Raw genomic sequence first — 22618 nt, forward strand, 5'->3', positions numbered from 1 at the left:
ACGCTATCATAGTAATACCGTGCACTTTCAGCCCGTATATGTTGTTCTGGAAATATACTTGTGACGAACAAGAAAAAACCATGGGGCGAACACTGTGTGGAAATTCCTATCCCACAGGGTCTTCCTCCGATGTGAGCGTTGTAGAACATGAGGACGAGGGTGTGGTGTTGGATTTTTGCCCTAGACACCAGTGACTAGTGCTGACTCGTTTAGAGATTAGAACTTACGAAGGCAAAAAGTCTGGCATTGCATTTCATTTGACCCTGAGGCCTGAGGATGACACAAAAAAGAATCTAATGATAACATATGAATTTTTTTGTAAATACTGTAAAAGTAAATTTACTTGCAGGTTTATCCCCTGTTTACATTTAATACCTGTATGTACAATAACATGTATTTTTTGATAAATACATGACAAATAAAATAAAATAACACAATTATTTCAACCATTTAAAATCATTGAGAATCAGCAATTTAAATTCTGTCAGGGTTTCTTCTAGAATACCCCTACTAGGCAAAATTGGAACACTTTCAGGCTAAAAATAAAACAACATAGTACTTAGTTAAATGTCTATTCTACAAATGAGTAAAAATCTATTATTAAACATTACAAATAAATACAATATATACATATCTTTATTTGTTCTTAGCGTATACAAGGCTATATACAGTACTTACAATTAACCACACTCTATAAAAAGTAGGCGTTGGTTGATGCAAATATATTCTTTGTAAATTAAATAAAAACTTAATATATGGTTTATATTTCTTGATGAGTTGAGTTTATGTTTAATTTCTTCTGCCTATGAGAGTTGATCTTATTACATTATGCCTATGAAGGAAATAAATTTAAATAATTTACAACTTTGACTTTAACTTTCTTTAACGTAGTAGTAGTTTTTTTTTTACATCTTTTTTGTGAATATTATAAGTTAACAATAAAGTGATCAGATTTGTGTTACTGTTGTCTTGAAGTTTTAATAAAAACTGATATGTTTTATTGGAAATATTTATTAGAATATAACATTTGTAACTGTTGAACTTGAACGATCTACATCTGAATATGAACTTTGTAAAAAAATAGAAGTTAAATATTCCATAATATGTTTCAGCAAGATCACAGTACACATTTTATTTCTTATAAAATTTAGATGCATCATTGAAATATACAAATGTTGCTACAATATTACACAATCATAATCTGTTTTTAATACCCAAGTATTTTGTCATACCCTTTCACCAATTTAACTAAATAAAATCTGTTCAACTCTTTTTTCTTTAATTGCTCATTTGCTTGCTATCATATTTTATAACATGTTCAAATTAAGAAACAGAAACACTGAATAAACCCACTGTAATTTTAGTGTTTTCCAAAGAGTTAGTTGTCTTGGTAGATACCCTAACTTTTTAATTTTATAAAAATTTAGCAGTTAAATCTGCTAAAAATGCAGTTAAATTTATCAGCTCACATTCTGATTCTATATTTAAAAGGCCAAAGAAGTGTTTTATGTGTCTTTTACTAATACCAGTTGAATAAAATACCATCAAAGCTTTTAACGAGTATTTGAAATCAACATTATTGCTTGTTTTAAATAAATTGCTGTAGCTTTCAATTTGAATGCACATTACTTAGAACTAATAACTATCCGTTGATATGTTAAGCAATCACAGAAGTGTCCTTTGGTCATCAGAGGATACCGAGATTAGTCAAACTTGAGTTCTCTCTTACAGATGGGACATTGGTCAGATGATTTGAGGCACTGTCTCAGACACTCACCGTGGAATATGTGATGACAAGGTGTGATCCTGGCCAGTCTCATTGGGCTCAGACACACGGCACACACATCGTCAAACTCCGCCAACTCTTGACTAGAGGCGTAGCGGAACTGGGTGAGAACAGCTCTCTCTTGGTTCAAAGCATTTAGACTGTTCAGTTTCATTTCTTTACATCTCAAGTAGACGTTGACATAAATTGCAATAAATGCTGAGCGGTATTGGCCGTAAAATATTAAAGGGGCGGCAAAGAATAAAGAAATTATAGCGGTGTATACCCTGAAAATCACAGGAATCCAGAGAGCCTCCAAATTCTCCAGTTGTGGAAGTTGAAGATAAGTTACAAACACGAGCAACAGATCGACAAAAACTTTCTCTGTGACGACGTAATACGCCCAAGTGGTGATGTTGTAGAAGAAGGTGGGTTTGTAGTTATCGAGACCCTGCTCCAAGCCAAAGACAAGCAGCATGAAGACGACAGTGATGATGAAAGTGACAGCCTTGGTCCACTCCAGCACTATCTTGGTAGCAGACATCGCGAGGTGCTTGATGTTAGAGTGGTCGGCCATCCTCACCCAGGGCGACCAATCCTCTTTCTCTATCAGCTCCTTGATGTACGACACGCAGTACGCGATCACGTTGTAGAACATGAGAGAGTACAGGGCAGTCACCCTCTGGTTGGGCACCAGCACTCGGTCACACAGAACGAAGAATATTAACTGCAAAAGATATATGTTAGTTGAGGCGATACTGTAGAATGAAATTAATAAATTGTTTGTATTTACTGACTAAACTTAAACAATCCTTGAATAATGTTGGAGCACCTATTAAATTGTGTGTCGGCATTTTAAAAATTTTGTTCCAAATTAACTACAGAGTGGAGCGCATACCAGAATTAATAATTCCAGTTTAGTAAGTAACTACAGTGATGAGGCCTACACTTACTTATTTGTCGTACATAGTATTTTTTAAAAATGTTTTTGTATTATTTTACATTGATTTACAATGAAATAATTTGAAATGGCAAAAACATCTTTACAACCAAGCAAACTCTTGTGTAATTTTACCAAACAGTAAAAATTAAAATACCCAAAAGCATAAATCAATCATTTGTGTATACTTTGTTTCCTTTTTTGTAAATTTTGCTTATACTGTATGAGAAAAGCAATATTATTTTTAATTGCATATTTTGGAAATTTAAATTACGAAGAAAGAAATTAATTAATAGAAAAAGCCATGGATTTTTACATTATTTCCTACTAGTTAATACTGACTACCTACTTAAAACCAATAACAATATGTGAGGATCATGGAAATTCCACAATCATAGTTATAGTAAAATCTCTAGATTTCCATTTCCCCCTTAACTGTAGTAATATAATAATCTATTATAAAATATATATACCAGTTAGGAGATCAAATATAAATAGATAATTAAATCAAAGTTCAATGCTAATTGAATAACTTGGGCCAATTGAATATTCCATATAAAGTTGCACAAAAACAGATATGTATAATGCTTTTTTCTTCTATTCAATTGTGTATTTTGACGTTTCTATATCCTTTCATTTGGTTGTGAAAAATATATTTACAATCCGTTTTAACAGTGTGGTATTTTTTACTAAAAGAAACTACAACCATACCTGGTTTACTAATGTAAAGATGTTGGTCATTCTCATGAAAGCCCTTTCAACAATGTCCACTGGGCCGTAGACCCGCCTTAGGAAGTTCAACAGTGGTTGAGCAAGACACTTACATCTGTCTGTAACCGAGTTGTCAAGTCCAAGTCATTAAATTTTTGCATAGGTGAAAATACAATACAAGTAGGCCTACTAATCCATAAACCCTTCCAGCTCTATTTTGATGTATTGTTATTTACAAAATATTGTAAATTTTGTCTTGTATGGTTGAAGTTTGATGTAATCAATTTTAATGTAGCCTATGCTGTCAGAAATTTACTTTTTAATCTGTACTGTAGCATAACATTAAATAAACTTTTTTTTCAAATTTATCCTTGGAATCTAATTAAAAGACAAAGAAAACCCTATTTGCAGAACATTTCAAGCTTGATGCAATGCACTTTAAAAAAATGCACAGTTCGAACTAACGTGATGTTTTGGTCATTTGGTACATATTAATTTTTTACGTTTGCTGAAAACAAACCTTGAGAGTATAGTAAACAGGCCTGAAATAACACAGGTCAGCCCATTAACTGTGCCATCTATTTTAAGCCACTCCGCGGTTCTTCAGCGTCTCGTGGATGTCAATAGAAATGTCGCTGTTGAATTTGTTCCATCAAAACTAAGATCATTTCTAGATGATTATTTTAGCAAAAGAAACTATATTATGCTTTGTTGTGCTAAGGTCTTTATGAGGGAACTTAATGAGGTGTGTACTACATTCTAATTTTTCATTTTCACACTTGATTTGGGGTTTGGTTAAATTACTAAATGATGTTAAACATGAAGTAAATTGTGATGGACTGCTGTGTGTTGTGTCAGTGAGTATTAATGCTAGAGCTGCTCACTTCCACCAGACTTCCCCGACTGATTGGTTTCCCATGTGAAGGGACAAGTTGACATTTGCCCACATAAAACTTACATATTCCAATTAACACATTTAATTATGGCCTTGAAAATGGGTATAAAATCTTCAACCTCTCAAACACCCTTCCTCAGTCTCCCAACCCCTCTCAACCGAATCACACAAGTAAGTAATTTGTTGATTATCAATTTATTATCCTAAGAAGTTTATTTTATGGTCATTAAATTACCCCAAGTTCTCTTAGTATTTTTTAGTAAAAAGGTAAATTTTATTAGTATCAACATAATTTTTTTCTATTCTTCTGGCAAAAAAGTGAAAACACTTTTTATCTCCCAACCACTTTCTCATTCAGAAAAAATGTTAGTAGTATTGTAATTTGTTTCTATTAATAAATTATTGCACTAACTACTTATTAACTAATTAACTCACAAAGCTACTAAATTATCCTTTTGGCCCATAGATGAAGAAGCATTTTTTTTACAATCGGTGATGTATGGAGGATAGTATTTGAGAGAAACTAACACTGAAAAGTATGCGAGGTTATGGGGTTTCCACAAAAATAAATAAAAATGTAGGTGTTTTTAAATGCTATTGTAGATTTGAAATAATACAGAAAAATTAAAATTATGGCTTATGGTTTTAGAAATATTGAATGGGGGCTGGGCTCTGTAGGAAATTTATTGACTATGTAGCTGTTTTAAAATAAAATGGCATAATATAATCATTGTTACTTTCAATCATGATTTATTTTGGTCATGTTAGGAGGTGGAGGCATTTTTGATGTTGTCTATGTAGAGTTGAGCCTTTTCAAATACCTAGACAAATATCACAAACACATGAAAACAATCAATTTGTAAACTACCTTGGACATTAAGTGCGAATGCCTTGAGTAGACTGATAGGATATCTGTAGTTGGCTGAGATAACCATTGGCAGTACCAGGCAGGAGTATCCAAGTCCAACACCTCCAACTAGTATGGAGGCATGTCCTCCTGTCAGATATGGCAGTAACAGAACCACCGATAGTAAACATACTGGAACAATCAGACAAAATCAATCAAACGATTCTTAAGACAGCAAAAGTAATTAAAATGCAAGGGTTGTAATTTTGTCAGTGTGATGATCTGTGTAGCATTGTTACTGAGTAATGGTAATACCAGCTGATACTCAGTCATCAAAACGTATTAAAATCTCCCATAATAAGGCAAGACTCACAAGATATGTGGCATTGGCTTGGTAAAGGCCGGATCATAGTTCTAGGTGTCTGGCTGACGCATGCGTAATAACGAATTTGCATTTAATCATATGTTAGCCCAAGTTTTGACAGATGGGGAATTAACACAGCAAATTAATGCGCATGCGTCAGCCAGACGCCTAGAACTATGGTCCAGCCTTTACCAGCAGCCCCAGGCAATAATATATATGCTCTATCTGTGGAGGGATGTCTTGCACTCAAGTACCTACACACACTACATCTTATGGTACTAATTTTTGAATAATGCAAGATTTTTAGCACGGATTGATCAATGGTCAAGTATTTTTATCTACTTACCCTTCAATCAAAATGTTTTTTAGTACACATTTTGACATTAGTGCATCATCAGCTCCTCGTTATAAAGGTACCTCTTGCCATAAGAAAGCAAGTAAACCTAAGACACAAAAGCCGATACAATGGCCTACTGGGAAACGTGTTCTAAAAAAATGTGAATTGATGATGAAAGTAAAGACAACGTACATATAATAATGTAGATCTCGGTACCAACAACATAGGCCTACCTGTCTGAGCAGTCTTCTCTGCTTGAGCTTGGGGGTCTAGCTTGGTGAGGGCTTGCAGACCATGAAGTCTTGCTCTAAACCTCGTTATCATCCCCATCCTGGAACACATGCCATTATTGTTACTATTTAATTGAAAAGACACTTATAATTCATAAAAGATTCAATAAAGACTACTTAATTTTTTTCTATAACTGTAATAGTTTTTCTGTTCATTAGGTACCTCCCATATGTTTTTTATACTTTATTGTTTACGTCAATTTCTTATAAAATTAATTGTGTGTTGCTGCTAAATAAAAATGTACCACAGAAAAATAACATCAAATATTTTTTTGTTATTTTGAATTCCACTTGCAACAAAAATACTATTTCCTTTAGAAATTTTGTTAAAAGTTTTTATGAAAATTAGTTGTAAATATATTTTTATTATTTTTAATCGAGCATAAACAGGTAAGACATGCACTGAAGCATGCAAGTTGGCAATTTGTGACTTAAATAACACTGGCACCGGTCTGTTTACTCAGCTGACTTGGCATGTTTCACTTAACTACTTTCGGATTTGTTTTCTGTTTTCACAGCACATTGATAAAATTAACAATGCGTTTCTATCAGGCAGTTTGGTAACTAATGCTGCATAACTACAGTAGTAGGTAGTATCATAGATGGTTAGTCTAGGTAGTATTCAATGATAGTATTAATTCAAAGAAACAGTTTTAATTTAGAAGTTTTATTTAAGCTTTCAGAAAACAATGCTTAGAAGACGTTAATAATTAAAATAAAATGTACAATAGTACCAGTACCGATCATAGAAAGAATTTACTATTTAACAGTCACAAGACAAATGTTCAACTACTTCACATACTGTATACCTATACAGAATAGACGAGTAGCATACGCTTTGTTTTGTGGTACTTACTAACAATTATAGCAAAAATTCACACTTTTTTACGATTGAAAAAACTACCTTTTATCCTACTGTGGCTCTTTTTATCCTCGGCCTGCTTATAATACTTTGAGCTTTCGAGGCACTGTTATTTGAAAAATATAATTATAAACTTTAAACTCAACAAAAAAGACAATTTTGCATTTGCTCTGAATTTTAACTGACAGTGAATGGAGAAATCTGAAGTACCTTCGGATTAAATGTTAATCAATCTATAACCTTTCTAGACATTGTTTAAATATAGAGTAGTTTGTTGTTTGAACTTATCAAACAGTGTTACATTGTAAGAGCCACTGTTACACCAGCTTTGGCAGCAGCAGCAGCTGGCAATGCCATCTCAACTAGTTTGTTCGTCCTTCATTGACCAACTCTCTTCAATGTCTATATAAAAGAATAGAGAAAGGAGAAAGTTTGTAGCTTAGAATGTGTATAGATTATTTATCACTATTGCAGTCCCAGGTAAAGATTGTATTGTAGTTCAGTTCCAGCTTATGAGCATGTTAACTCTCCAAAGAACTGGATGATGGTTATCTACTACTAGCATAGATAAAACATACTCCCCCATGTGTTACTTAGTCTATATGCTACTAGCCATAATCCTTTCCGAAAATATAAAATTACTAGCTGCTGTACCCATGCTTTGCAACGGAGAGGACACCGAAGAGAAAATATTTATGTTTAAATCTGTTGTATAAAATAGTTACAAATCCACCTTTGATATCAGGAAAGAAATTTCATTAGAGCTGACTTGGTATGTTTCACTTAACTACTTTCGGATTTTGTTTTCTGTTTTCACATCACATTGATAAAACTAACAATGAATTTCTATCAGGCGGTTTGGTCACTAATGCTGCATAACTAGTAGGTAGTATTCAATGATAGTATTAATTCAAAGAAACAGTTTTAATTTAGAAGTTTTATTTAAGATTTAAGAAAACAATGCACCCCTAGAGGAGAGCACTGAAACATATGCTAACCGCAGCACTGCTGACGGTCTATGGCTTAACATACAAACTTTACAGGCCAGTGGGGCTTAGCACTAAGGTTAACATTCAAACTGAATATGCCTATATGTTAATCGAGACAAAGACGAATCCAATGAATCAAATATCATTGAACTCGGTCCAGCCGTTCTTGAGTTATAAGTGGTGTAACTAAAACGACTTTTACAATAATTATTTACCTATTTTGCCTGAAGGTCTTGTAGTTTGTAGGTTGAACTACTCCATGCGCATTTCAAAAAACATTAAAACAACTTTGTTTTATATACACAGGGTGGCTGAAAAGTAGCTTGCCCCCCCCCCCCCTTAACTATTCAACAATTTGAGATATTTGAAATCGGTTTGCGGCAACCTGTTTAGATATGAGGGACTACAAAAATGATGGTTAATTTTGAAAATTTTGCCCTTAGAGTGGGGTTGGGGGTCAGCTCAAAATTGTCAAATAGGAGTATGGTCAAGTTTGGTATAATTTTACAGGTCTTTACAAAACTAAACAATAAACATGAATAAAATAGAAATCGGACAACTAATAACAAAATGGCAGCTAAAATAAATAAGATGGGTTTTAAAAGTCATTTTACCACACCTGTATTAAGATTTTGATGATATTTGGTATGTAGGTATATACTAATCCATGGTATCTCCAGGGGATTTTTTAATTTATTTTTATTATTATTTTTAATGGGGATTTTCCCATAAAAACCACATAAAATAATGGAAAATCAACAAAATGTTACAAATCTCATTTCCGTAAAAATTATAGTTAAAAAATTATTGTAACTTATATAATGTTCCCATAAAGAATCTCATAAAATTACAAAAAAATCTGATTTAATTTTTGTATTATGGTCCGTATAATTCTAAACAAAATAATGCAACCCCCATTACTATAACAATTACGGTTCAAAATTTATTGCAACTTTTGTGATTTTTTCCTACAAAATTGTCATAGTTACTCCCACTGCTCACCCATGATAAAGGTTGTTGACAAGCTTATGGGAGAAAGTATGTGTCAGATTGCTGATACCGTTTATTTGCTATTACTAACCTGATATGAGGGTGTTTTAATTTTGTTTTGACACTTTATAAACTAATCAACATTGTGGAGCATTTTTTTGGACAAAGTGTGTAAATTGCTTGAAACATGGGGTGCACCGGTACATGTTCCCAGAACGCGCTCATTGACACAGTATATATTAGTCCACGATGTATAGACATCTGCAACCCAAAGGAGGTGAATTCTAGAAGGCAGAGTTCATTGTGTGGAGTATAAATATACAGGGTGTTGAAAATGTCTGGAACCAACATTATATCTCGTGAGTGGTTAAAGAAAAACAACTGATATTTTGGGTACGGATATACTATGGTTTTACCTATCTTTTGGTGCATTATGAAAATTTTTACCACTTATAGGGAACGTCCTGTGGAGGATGCAGTAAAAAGTTTTAATGGAAGCCTATGGTAAATGATACATCATTTTAAAGGCCATTTTTTTCTGAGTAAGGAGCCACAAGTTTCATTTCAAAAGGACCACCCTAGCAAAAATGGCGACTGTTTGAAATTTTAAAAACCACTTATAGGGAACGTTCTGTGGAGGATGCAGTAAAAAGTTTTAATGGAAGCCTATGGTAAATGATACATCATTTTAAAGGCCATTTTTTTCTGAGTAAGGAGCCACAAGTTTCATTTCAAAAGGACCACCCTAGCAAAAATGGCGACTGTTTGAAATTTTAAAAACCACTTATAGGGAACGTTCTGTGGAGGATGCAGTAAAAAGTTTTAATGGAAGCCTATGGTAAATGATACATCATTTTAAAGGCCATTTTTTTCTGAGTAAGGAGCCACAAGTTCCATTTCAAAAGGACCACCCTAGCAAAAATGGCGACTGTTTGAAATTTAAAAATTCCGTTCCCTATAAGTGGTTTTTAAAATTACAAACAGTCGCCATTTTTGCTAGGGTGGTCCTTTTGAAATGAAACTTGTGGCTCCTTACTCAGAAAAAAATGGCCTTTAAAATGATGTATCATTTACCATAGGCTTCCATTAAAACTTTTTACTGCTTCCTCCACAGGACGTTCCCTATAAGTGGTAAAAATTTTCATAAGGCACCAAAAGATAGGTAAAACCATAGTATATCCGTACCCAAAATATCAGTTGTTTTTCTTTAACCACTCACGAGATATAATGTTGGTTCCAGACATTTTCAACACCCTGTATATTTGGCTCTGGATCAAGCTGGCATGTTGTGTAAACAATGCATGCTGAGATCGAGACTGTCATCGTTCGCTAAACTCAACTACAACTGTCACTGATGGTCGGTCTCGGTGTCCCACTTGGGCATTACCCTAGTCCGTAACTTACATACTGCTTGCTTTATATACCTAATTAGGGCATCAAACAATGTTTACCAATGTCACACAGACTCTAAAATAACCTAAGCGACTAGGTAAAAGTAGAAAATTGTCTGATTGCACCAAAAATATTTTTTCCTACAGTTACCTAACAATGTACATGTTCTCTCACTGATTTAAGAAAGCAAAGTGGCCAATTCGCTCATCAGTGAGACAATGTTTTTCACTCCAGATTTGCAACGTGAAGGCACGAAATAGTGAGCGCGTAACATGCAGACAAGGTCGTATGCGCGCAAAATACGTTGGCAGCACTGGCTGTAAATCAGCTGGCCAGCTGTTGTACTGTTGTATTATTAAATGTCATATTGAAAGTTAACTTCTGTGTAAAAATATGTTACGTTTCTTTACCGATTTATATGTTTTATATTTTATGGTAACTGTAGGAAAAATATAATGTGCAACTCGAGTGCAAAGTGCAATTGCCTCACTCGAGAACCATTCCTCACTCGCCTACAGCTCGTGAGTAGGCCTAAGTATTTCTCTCGAGTGAGTCAATTGCTCATTTTGCTCACTAGTTATACTTTGGTGCACATCAGGATTCCAACGAAACAACACAAAACAGCGTGGTTTTATTATGCACGTTATCCGTGTACGCTTGGAAATAGGTTGGCAACACTTAAAGATAATAATACTATGAGCAGCTGATTGACTATTATAACTACGATTTAACCTGTCATTTCGTGTTTATAGTTTCGATACCGTACCTATTTCTAAACTTTCTGGACCTTTCTTTTAAACGTTTTTAAAACATTCCTACGATCTTAATAAACAATAAAATACCTTTAAAGCGTTTTTTTAGGCACGGAAACCACTTCAAATTACAAAAACATACGGAACTAATTTCTCAAGTCGCGGAGCACATTGCATGCCGAGGAAAAAATAGTGGAGTGATACGGACCGGTGACTACTTTCTCTAGGCCCTCTAGGGCACCTATTTGTATTGCCAGCCTATTTGTGTTGAACCTAAAAACGTGTTGTATAGTGTTTGAAAGACTAATTAATTATTTATATGCTTTATAGTGACTGTAGGAAAAATATAATGTGTAACACGAGTGCAAAAGGCCTTTGCTGCACTCGAGATCATTCCGCACTCGCCTGCGGCTCGTGCGTAAACATTGCTCTCGTGTGCAGCAAAGTGCCACTTTGCCCACTAGTTACACAAATAACTATATAATATCCTGAATCGTAAAAAATATATATCACCGTTCGGGATTTTTCACACTGCTGGATTCTTTTGTTACACTGCGTATAGGCTAACAGTGAATGTTAGGTAGCCTAGGTACTTTAACTGTCTGTTCTGATGACGAAATGTGTTTTCAGCAATTGTAACGATATTGTTAGATTGAAAAATGTAGCAGTGGTGCTTTGATATTATGGAAGAAGACATAAGGTATTTTGTCTAATATTATAAGGTTTTTAGATAATTGTATATTTCAAATAAAAATGTGTTACAATCCATGGTCGTGGACTTATTGGATGTATAAATTTGACATAAACAATTTTTCAACATTTTAGGCATATAGGTGTCTTCTGGATCTGGTTACGTGGTCAAAATGGTTAAACTTCAAGATTATGCACTATTCAAGCTACCCACGGAAACCACATGAAAAACTCTTAAACACTAATCTCATTAACTAAATAATAAACAATTAAAACAGATACCCCTGGATTTTTACTCCATCTTTATGCGTTGTATATACCCCTACTCTTTATAAATACAGCTATAGCTTTATAGTCCGTTTTAACGATAAAATTCGTTATTCGTGTACGTTCGTTTAGCACTCGCGCGACGTTTCGTGTGGAGTTCGAACGTTCTGTACGTATAAACGTTCACAATGTGACTATAATATTCTCATATGTATCTGTTACGTATGTTTCCAAGCAGTACTCTATACATTCATACAACATTGCCATTAGTGCCAACCACAAACAAAGCCACACAACTAAAATTCCAAAATGTGTTGAAATAATAAATTGTGATTACTCGGACACATGTCCATGTCAATTTCAATAAAAATGTTAAATGATTTAAAATATGAAGAATTGACTATGGGAAAAATAAATAACTTATTAGTTTAATGTTACTTGCACCACTTTTTACTTACCTTCAAACAAATCAAAAACAATAATAGCAATAACACTGTGGGTATGAAACCTAAACGAAATGCTGTGTTACACTCTCAACGTCCGTCCAATCACTGAGGTTGATGTTGGAGCGCCGCGACGCTCAGAATAACACCTCCACGTCAACATCCGGCGTCGTGACGTAGCATCCTGCCAACGCGACGCGACGCAACACCGCCTCCGTGTTTACAAAACACGCGGTCGCTTAACAGCTCTCTCGTAGATCTGAGATCCCTTACAACTTGTAATATATAGAGATCTGGGTCTGCGAAGACTTGATTTCAAGCATGTCCCTCTCTTGGTGCCGTAAAAGGTGTTATAATTTGTAGCCTTCTTATGTGTATTATTTTATTGAGATTCGCCAGTTCTATACCTATAAAGCTAGTAGTGGATGGAGGCGGCAAATTAGTATTGTTACGGTTCCTTTACAGCTACAGCTGCAGTATGATCGGATGCTTGCGTCGTGGCTGTGGAAAAGCGAGTAGGATTGCTACGAGATACTCATATCATTTCGATGAAACCTCAATCTCACGTATTATTTGAGTTTTCGTAGACTTCCCAAGGTCTTATTTATGAGTAGTTTAAACTAGCTCCATCACATAAACACATTAGTCTTTACTTCTGACGTCTGAGTTACCACTCTCACATTCACAAGCTGTTGACAATGACTCGGTAGTGACATCAGCTACCTCGCTCTAGTCTTGTCTGGCAGAAACAATATTGTAGTGCAAGTATGAATAGCCTTTCATCATACTGAAATGGTCTTAAGAATTAAATGATTCATTGTACTCTTAGACTCACTCTGGGTTTATTAATTCACTTACGTCACCCTTAACTTTAAGAAGATAATAAATACCGGTAAAACTTTTTTCCATAGTATTGCATGGAAATAAATGGATTATTCTGTGAGATATCGTTCCATTGCGTGTAGTTTAAAAGTGAAACAATAGGGATTTGTCGCGTTTATTGAGTGATATGCCAAAGACTAGCAGTGCAGTTTGCTAAACTGACCTGTTTTCTATTCTCAGATGTGGTGGACGGTATATCAACCACTGCAAAGCTGGACATGAAATATGGTACTCGATGGCTGGCCCGACCCCGACCCAATTTGCAGAAATTTGTGGCATTGTCAACTGATATTTAGTTGGCAAGTTTAAGGATACATGATTTCACAAAGGTTCTGGTGCAAGATGGTTTGCCACAACGGGATCTGAAACCGAGTCCTCGATATATTATTTGTATATCCGTATTCCGTGCGTTGGGTGTGTCAGAGCTAAGCAAGTAGTTCAGCATCGAGTGAAACGTCTACGAATTCGAGTGGTTAATACTATAGAGTAATATAGTCAATGGTACCATTTATATACATAATTTTAGATGTGTTAAATTTCGTTAACATTTTTAATGGTTTTATTATATTTTAACGTAAAGATGTTCTCCATCAGTTGTCCAACATGTCCATGCATATGAAGAAATCCTCATTGCAATTAGCGGGATTAGTGTGCTGGAATTGTTTTTGTTAAAATGAATTCAACCTGGATCATACATGAACGCACGTTTTAATATTAATGAATGAAGAAGTTTCTTCCAAATTAAAGTAGGGCTACTCCACTCGAGAAGTATAATCACTTTTTGTTGCGTAGATCATAACTGTATAAGAATACAGATAACTCATAAGAAATACAGGGTGATTGAAAAGTCTGGGTACGGCTTAATATTTTAAAATATAATGCAGATTGAGCTACAATACTTGGTACAAAGTTACAGGGCATAAAACTCTATTTTAACACATATTCAGTAATCCAATAACTCTTCAGGGGGACGGCCCACAAGGAGTCGGAAGAAAATCTTAAAAGGAAGCATAGGTCAATATGCACATAAAATTAAAGGTCTTTTTTAGTAGAATACAATGCCGCAAACCGCACTTCAAAAGGTTGATCCTGCGCAAAATGACAGTTGTTCAAAGATTCATTTAATTTACATTGCCATTATACGCTTACTCCTCAGGGGGCACAGCCCTAAGAATCGGAAGAAAATTGTTAACGTTAGCATAGGTCGATATGCACATCAAATTAAAGGTCTTCACTAGTAGATTACGATGCCGTAAATTCAAGCTCAAAAGAATGCCTGAGTAAAAAATTACAGTCGTTCAAAGATTCAAAATAGCGGATTCAAGAAATCTTTGAACATCTGCCATTTTGCGCAGGATCAACCTTGTGAAGTACGGTTTGCGGCATTGTATTCTACTAAAAAATACCTTTAATTTGATGTGCATATTGACCTATGCTTCTATTTAAGATTTTCTTCCGACTCCTTGTGGGCCGTCCCCCTGAAGAGTTATTGGATCACTGAATATGTGTTAAAATAGAGTTTTATGCCCTGTAACTTTGTACCAAGTATTGTAGCTCAATCTGCATTATGTTTTAAAATATTAAGCCGTACCCAGAATTTTCAATCACCCTGTATATCTCGTGGCTGATTTGTTTTTGAATGGATTTGAACTTCGTATCCCATAATCTTTCGAAGGTAAACCCACCCCGTATTTATCACCTGTTCGTAACCGTATGCAAGGAAAAGGTTATCTTTTCGTTTTCCTCAAAACACTCTAGTTCTGTGAAGTGTGTGTTATTTATACCGTGATACGCCTACGGTTGATGACTGGTGCGAGCGATACGACATCATGTGACGACGGTGTACGTGCCAACTAATGTTTAATCCTCCTAGGTGCCAACACTCACTGCTCGCTGCAGACAACAACTATCCCACCCCACTGTCCCCGGCGATTTCACCCATTTTATGGATAGTAAAGTAATCGATATGACATGTTCCTCTGTTTAAAATAATTTTTATTTCCATAAACGCAAAATAAAAAAATATGTTATCGATATGTCATATTTTAAAGCATAAATATTTTGTCATTTTCTTTACTTTTTGAAGAAACCCCTTCTTCTGAAAACACTCGTACTGATCTGTCCGCCGTGTCTACAGCAAGGAACCTCTCTAGCTACACTAGCTGTCTGTGCCTACTCTACTTGATCGAGTTTCTACTATTGACTACTTATCTGACCATTATAGTATGTAGGTTTTCAATGGTATCTCAAAATTTTTCATCGGTTTCTTGAAGACTTAAACAAGAATTGTAGCTACATTATTTCTGAATCGCTGAAAATTCTTAGAGTCTGTAACGTGTGGCTCAGACTGACTGCGACTCCCTCATTCTTTATACTATATGCCTGAAGTTGTAGCAAAATAATGTTGATTCCATCACTGAGGGTTCATCAGTTCACGCATGACAAGATAAAATGTGGGACGTTCTTGCAAAGACGAGATAAAGTTATTGAACTCGTTTTTACTTTCTCAACTTATACATACAGTAGGCCTATATGTATAGAATGTATTGTTTTCGTCAAAAATTTCGAGTTTGAGTATTGAGTGGATATATACATTTGGGTCCCCCCGAACCCAAAAAAGCTAGTTTCGAAGTGATGTCTGTCCGTGTGTGTCTGTCTGTGTGTAGGCCTATGTGTGGATGTGTACAGAACTACAGACCACTCTGTAGTCCGATTTTGATGAAATTTGGTGCCGGTATGTAGGTACTATCCATGGTTACTCCAGGCGTTTTTTTCCATAAAAAATATTTGTATTTCTTATTTTCTTATAAAGACCCATAAAATTACGGAAAAATCTAATTTTCTCGAAAATAATCCGAAAGATTTGGTTGAAAATGTAGTATGTTATAGTTTTTATATTCTGAATAAAATGGTAAAAATCCCATTCCCGTAAAAATTACGGTTCAAAAGTTATAAGAACTTAGGTTATTTTTCCCATTAAAAACTATAAAATAACGAAACATTTGATTTTAGAATAACACTCTTTTGATAACAATTATTTTGTTATGATCCTTTAATATATGAACAAAATGGTACACATCCCATTTCCATAAAAATTTCTGTTCAAAGGTTTTTGGAACTTATGTTATTCTCACATAAATGCCCATAAAATGAAAAAAAAAAATACCCCCGCCGCAGCAAACCTGCAGACTAAGCGAATTTCCATTTGCTTGATTGGATTTACACAAAAATGTCTCTTTAAAAATATCACATTTATTTCCTTTTTAAATGACATTAATTTAACGAGTACTTAGGTTTGCTGCAACAGAGAGGGTAAAAATGTGTGTTTTTTTAAATGTTAATAGTTTGGAATGAAATGAATGCATTTTCCAAATTTGATCAAAATGTGTTCATAAACAAGCAAACTACAACAGTTTACTTATTCTCCATAAGAGTAACATGGGAATTTTAAATTTACAGTTTTTTTGTATTTTCTCCGTAACCATTAGGTGCATAATAAGGCTTCAATATACTAAATTATTGGTTTTTTTTAAGCTCTACAAAATGGTTTGGAAAGAAAATGTTTTATTGGAAAGAAAGAAAGAAAGAAAGTTTTTAGGGTTAAAAATGGGAAAAACCAATTTTTACCCCATAAAACCCCCCATAAACACCTGTTCCCATAGTCCGATCATGCTAGTTCGCGAACTCGTTCGAATAAACGTAGGTTTACATGTTTGTACCAAATTTCATCAAAATCGGATGAGTTTTGCTCGAGTTATCGCGCTAACGGACACACACATATATATATATACTAGCTGACCCGGCGAACTTCGTATCGCCTAAGTTATAGGTTTCCCCTAAGACAGACCGATGGAAAGAAAGTACCGTTACGTTTAATTTTCAAGATGATCTCGTTCGCATCGCTCAATCACGTCCTGGTTGAAGTTCGTTCGCTACGCTCACTCACCTTTTGGTTGCAAAATAGCTGTTGTCATAAATGTAAAAGAAATAATAGTGCTGCACCCTGTTGGTAATCCTTGTAACTTTAATGCTATTGAACATCATAGAACAGAACCAACTTGTTTAATTGAAACAGCTGTTAAGATTCATTAATTCCATTTCTCATAAGGTTAACATGGGAAACTCCAGAGCCACTGGGGCGGAGCCCTTTTAAGAATTTCGAAACGGGAAATAGTTTACGTCCGATTCGCATACCTACAGAATTTACACACCAAATTTCATAACGATCGGTGAAGTCGTTCCGGAGGAGTTTGCAGACAAACACTGTGACACGAGAATTTTATATATTAGAAAGATATATATATATGAATTTGAACGGGTGGTGTTTTTGGCCTCTAGGGACCTCAAAACGAAAAAGTAAATCGGTCCCGGGTCCAGGTCTTACCATGATTACTACGATAATAGCTTATTCCCTATATGGGAAATTCGCTAAAAAAATTGGATTTTAGGAAAAAAGCCGGTTTTGATTAAAATTAATGTGTTATGGTCCTTATAATTCTAAAAAAAATAGCGCAACCAACAATTTTGCTGTAACAAATACGGTTAACAAAATCATTGAAACTATTGTATTTTCCCTATAAAATATCATAGTCTCACCACTTACTGATGATAAAGAAAGATTGTTGACAAGCTAATGGGAGAAAGTATATTTTGTCAGATTGCTGATACCGTTTATTTTTAAGTTCGGATTCGGATAGATAGTTTAAAAGGAATCCTCAATTTGTAGATGGCACGAAATTTAAATAATCTGGCAAGCAATTAAATGACCTATTGTTGTTGTGGTAAACATTGTTTGATACAATAGGTAATGTAAAATTAAATACAGTAATCTCCTTTTTGGCACAGATCATCCAATGCACTTGTCGTACAGCCTATGTTAATGACTTTCGACAAAAATTACAAAAGAAAATATTACTTTAACTTTTTAAATCAGATACTGTTTTTGAATTCAGAGTGTGAATGTTAATTTTATTCAAAAGCGTGCCAATTGTTCCTTTGACGTCGATATACTTTACAATATGATATAGTTTATAAGTGCTACGTGTAAAGTTTGGTTTACAATAAATGAAATTTCTTATCGATTGGTGAATAGTAATGGCGTACATAATTAATTATTTATATCCATCTCCATGAGGAGTAGGCACCACTCCTAAGCAAACGCGCATGTCAACACTGTATAACTTATTTTATTTGGCATGTTCATATGACCATTATATTGCTGTACCATTTTCACGTAAATCAGCTCAGTCATACATCAGACACTAAATTATGATGAGTTGCTTTAGATTTATATTTCTATGAGGAAGTTTGGTTGAGCACCAACTCCAACATGTTGTTCAGTCTATCATTATGAACTGTAGATCTATATCGGCCGATGGGAGCCCAAGTCGATATATTTAGCACGAGGAGACACTTTCAACGCCTAACAACAATATTTACCAGAGCTCTGGCGTCGTAAATGAGTAAATATAAACAAACCCCATTATGTAACTGACCAACCATGTCATATGTCCCTGCAATCTGCATACTTGCGAGTATTTTACTATTCACAAAAATACAATCTTTAGTCTTACAATCATTTAACATGTTACATTGGGATTCATATTAATGGTAGGTAATCAAACGTTTTTAAGTCACTCCTGCCATTAGTTTCATGCTACGTCTCCCTTTACTTCCCAGAATTATGAAATTTAATAACAAAAAAATTTATTGTGAATTTTATTTTTATTTTTTGTATTTTAAGGCTAAAAATGTGTTTGTTTTCAAATTTCCCTCATAGAATTAAAAGTTAGAAATATGTATCCATATGGATACCATGGAAACCTAAAGTACCATTGTTCGCTAATTTTCATACGTTAATAATTTTAAATTTACTTTGACACTCCCATAGTATCCATATGGATACAAGTTTCTTAAAAGTTGTATCAAATTGAAAAATAAGTTACTTGTTCATCAATTAAAACAAATTAATTTAGAATGAGTACTTTTAAATAGACATATTATGTAAAAAACTTAATTACAATATCAATAGATGGCATCATAAGCCACTCGTCAATTTCTTCATTGTCATTCATCTGTAAAACACATCATTATTATATTTAATGATTTCTAATATCGGACTGAAACAAGCAAAAGTGCAATGAAGTGAAATATAATTTTTCCCAGTTTCGTAACTAATTGTAAACATAAAAAATCTTATATTGAAAATCTTAAATTTCATGATGTGTCAAAAACCTGGTTTGAATTGCTTTGAAATGATATTTTTCTTCTTTTCGCAGGCTTGCCAACACTAGGAAAATTAAAAACCCTTTCTAATAAGCCTAGAAACAAAATGCATAGAGGTATAGACTCAAATCTCTATCTACAGAGAGGTAAAAAAATGAGAAATAATATGTATCCAAAAGGATACTATGGGAAGTAAAGGGTTACTCATTACTTTCAACGTTTTAGAACCTTTGATGAATGAATGATGTGTAAAATAAAATGTTGCTTGTTTAAGCGTCATTGGCATTTTTGCGTTTTCTTGTAAGAATACCGTCCAACCCTGGGCTTGTTACTATTTAACGCCAAACTCTCGTCAGATAGCATCATGACGTGATAAAACTCACGTCAGCAGCAGTGACGGTGATGAAGACTCATTGACAGCCTGATGACAAAAATATGATATTTTGTGCTTAATTTTGACCTCGTTTATGATCGGAACAGTAACTATCGAAGTCGAAGGCGATCGCTGTAACACTTTCCTACCCGTAGGCCTAGAGTTGATGTGGATAAGAAAGAGTAAGGTTAAATAACCTGTACAAAATAGTCCCTTATCGTTTAATTTCAATTTTAAACCATCTATTGGAAAATAAATTTCTTCCAGCGACGATATACGGCGATTGAACCTAAAATTTATTTCTGTTGCAGACCATGGCCCACCTGCCGACCCTGTGTACCATCCTGGCTTGTATCGTCGTCTACCTGACGTACAGGTAGGCTTTGCATACTCGTATAACAAGTTTAGCAAAGGATTCTGTGACTGCTAAAGTAAAATATCAAAATGTAAACTTACTACCGAATGTTTATTGAGAGTGTGTTGACAGGTGCGATGCGTCCAAAGCGAAATGCGCCATAGCAGACGTGGACCCCGACGACTGTGTCTACGGCACTCATAAAGACTTCTGTGGCAAGCTAGTTTGTGCAAAGGTAGGCCTACACTAAAATTGTGTATGTTCAGATATAATATTTATTTTGCCCTATATTTGTAACAAATAGTTGTATTTTTTTTGCGTGATTCATTCAATTTTTTTGTAAATTACACTAATATCTAAATTACGCAACTTAATGAAATGAATTTGTTATGTTTTTACAAAGTGTACAATGCCGGTGTGCCCAACATTGTTTGGATTGATTGATTGGACACAAAGAACTTGTTGATAAAATCCTGAAGAAAATTTTTAACTTGCAATTGACGAGTCGCAATTTTCAATATAGCAGCAGAAAACACAAATTATATGTTTTCCTGAGAGAAAGTCAATTAAGCGCAGGAAAAAGCCAACTATGAAGAAAAAAACGCGCGTAAAGAATAAGAAGAAAATGTGGTGAAGACATGTACTCAGTAAGATAAATCTACAGTATTCCTCTACGTTAAAGTTAGTAAATTTCACATTGTAAAGGGCATACATACATAATAATACCACAAAGCCAAAGATTATGTCCGACATTTGAACATTTAAGTCTCTATGAATTGAAACAAGCCTCGCTATTGGAATATTACGCGTTAAATTTGTAAATCGTGAAAGCTTGAAGAAAAACGTATCTGTTTTAGTTCTAAAAACGAGAGGGTGTAAGGAAAATAGTGTTTACTCAAACTCTACAACTCTCTACTCTAGGTAGGTTCATGTATTTTTTATTTACTCATTGCTCTTGTTGTGTGCAGGGTCCGGGCATGAGGTGTGGTGGGCCCTCAGACATCCTCGGCAAGTGTGGGGAAGGCATGCAGTGCAAGTGTGAGCGATGTACAGGATGTTCTCTCTAAGATTGGTCTTGTTGTGTGCAGGGTCCGGGCATGAGGTGTGGTGGGCCCTCAGACATCCTCGGCAAGTGTGGGGAAGGCATGCAGTGCAAGTGTGAGCGATGTACAGGATGTTCTCTCTAAGATTGCTCTTGTTGTGTACAGGGTTCGGGCATGAGGTGTGGTGGGCCCTCAGACATCCTCGGCAAGTGTGGGGAAGGCATGCAGTGCAAGTGTGAGCGATGTACAGGATGTTCTCTCTAAGATTGCTCTTGTTGTGTACAGGGTCCGGGCATGAGGTGTGGTGGGCCCTCAGACATCCTCGGCAAGTGTGGGGAAGGCATGCAGTGCAAGTGTGAGCGATGTACAGGATGTTCTCTCTAAGATTGGTCTTGTTGTGTGCAGGGTCCGGGCATGAGGTGTGGTGGGCCCTCAGACATCCTCGGCAAGTGTGGGGAAGGCATGCAGTGCAAGTGTGAGCGATGTACAGGATGTTCTCTCTAAGATTGCTCTTGTTGTGTACAGGGTCCGGGCATGAGGTGTGGTGGGCCCTCAGACATCCTCGGCAAGTGTGGGGAAGGCATGCAGTGCAAGTGTGAGCGATGTACAGGATGTTCTCTCTAAGATTGGTCTTGTTGTGTGCAGGGTCCGGGCATGAGGTGTGGTGGGCCCTCAGACATCCTCGGCAAGTGTGGGGAAGGCATGCAGTGCAAGTGTGAGCGATGTACAGGATGTTCTCTCTAAGATTGGTCTTGTTGTGTGCAGGGTCCGGGCATGAGGTGTGGTGGGCCCTCAGACATCCTCGGCAAGTGTGGGGAAGGCATGCAGTGCAAGTGTGAGCGATGTACAGGATGTTCTCTCCACACGCTCAAGTGTGATTTCAGCGAGTTTCTATGTCTCGACTAGTCCGGTGAACCTCTCTAAATTGAGAATTCACACAGAACAACTAACAGTATTACGTTAAACCAAAGAATTGTAAGTTTAGTACATTTCGTTAAAAAAAAAAATACTTCCAAACACTGTTCTTGTATCTGTCTAACAGGACACGTTACAATTATGTGAATTATTTTACGTGATTTTTTAAATTATTTAAAATAATTTTCTATTTTTTATGTTACGATGTTATATCATAGCTTACTTATTTTATTTGTATACAATTAAGATGAATTTTAAGAGGCTCTACTTTGCATTCAATAAAAGTTTCAA

General features: G+C 35.3%; 2 protein-coding genes across 2 annotated transcripts; one reads left to right on the forward strand and one right to left on the reverse strand.

Annotated features, from left to right (window-relative positions):
• Positions 1 to 556: 556 nt before the first annotated feature.
• LOC128985890 (uncharacterized) lies at positions 557 to 12636 on the reverse strand. Its single transcript, XM_054405865.1, has 5 exons — positions 12550 to 12636; positions 6093 to 6190; positions 5180 to 5350; positions 3417 to 3535; positions 557 to 2492 (listed from the first exon to the last, which is right to left on the reverse strand). The coding sequence occupies exons 2-5, from the start codon at positions 6187 to 6189 to the stop codon at positions 1704 to 1706; spliced, it is 1176 nt and encodes a 391-aa protein (XP_054261840.1). The 5' UTR covers position 6190; positions 12550 to 12636; the 3' UTR covers positions 557 to 1703.
• LOC129001079 (keratin-associated protein 5-2-like) lies at positions 4411 to 22618 on the forward strand. Its single transcript, XM_054428251.1, has 6 exons — positions 4411 to 4482; positions 20326 to 20390; positions 20502 to 20604; positions 21338 to 21427; positions 21818 to 21896; positions 22158 to 22618. The coding sequence occupies exons 1-6, from the start codon at positions 4411 to 4413 to the stop codon at positions 22316 to 22318; spliced, it is 570 nt and encodes a 189-aa protein (XP_054284226.1). The 3' UTR covers positions 22319 to 22618.

Source organism: Macrosteles quadrilineatus, unplaced genomic scaffold, assembly GCF_028750875.1.
Source record: "Macrosteles quadrilineatus isolate MER2022 unplaced genomic scaffold, UCM_ALF_1.0 Scaffold_1__1_contigs__length_201487025, whole genome shotgun sequence".
Lineage (NCBI taxonomy): Eukaryota > Metazoa > Arthropoda > Insecta > Hemiptera > Cicadellidae > Macrosteles > Macrosteles quadrilineatus.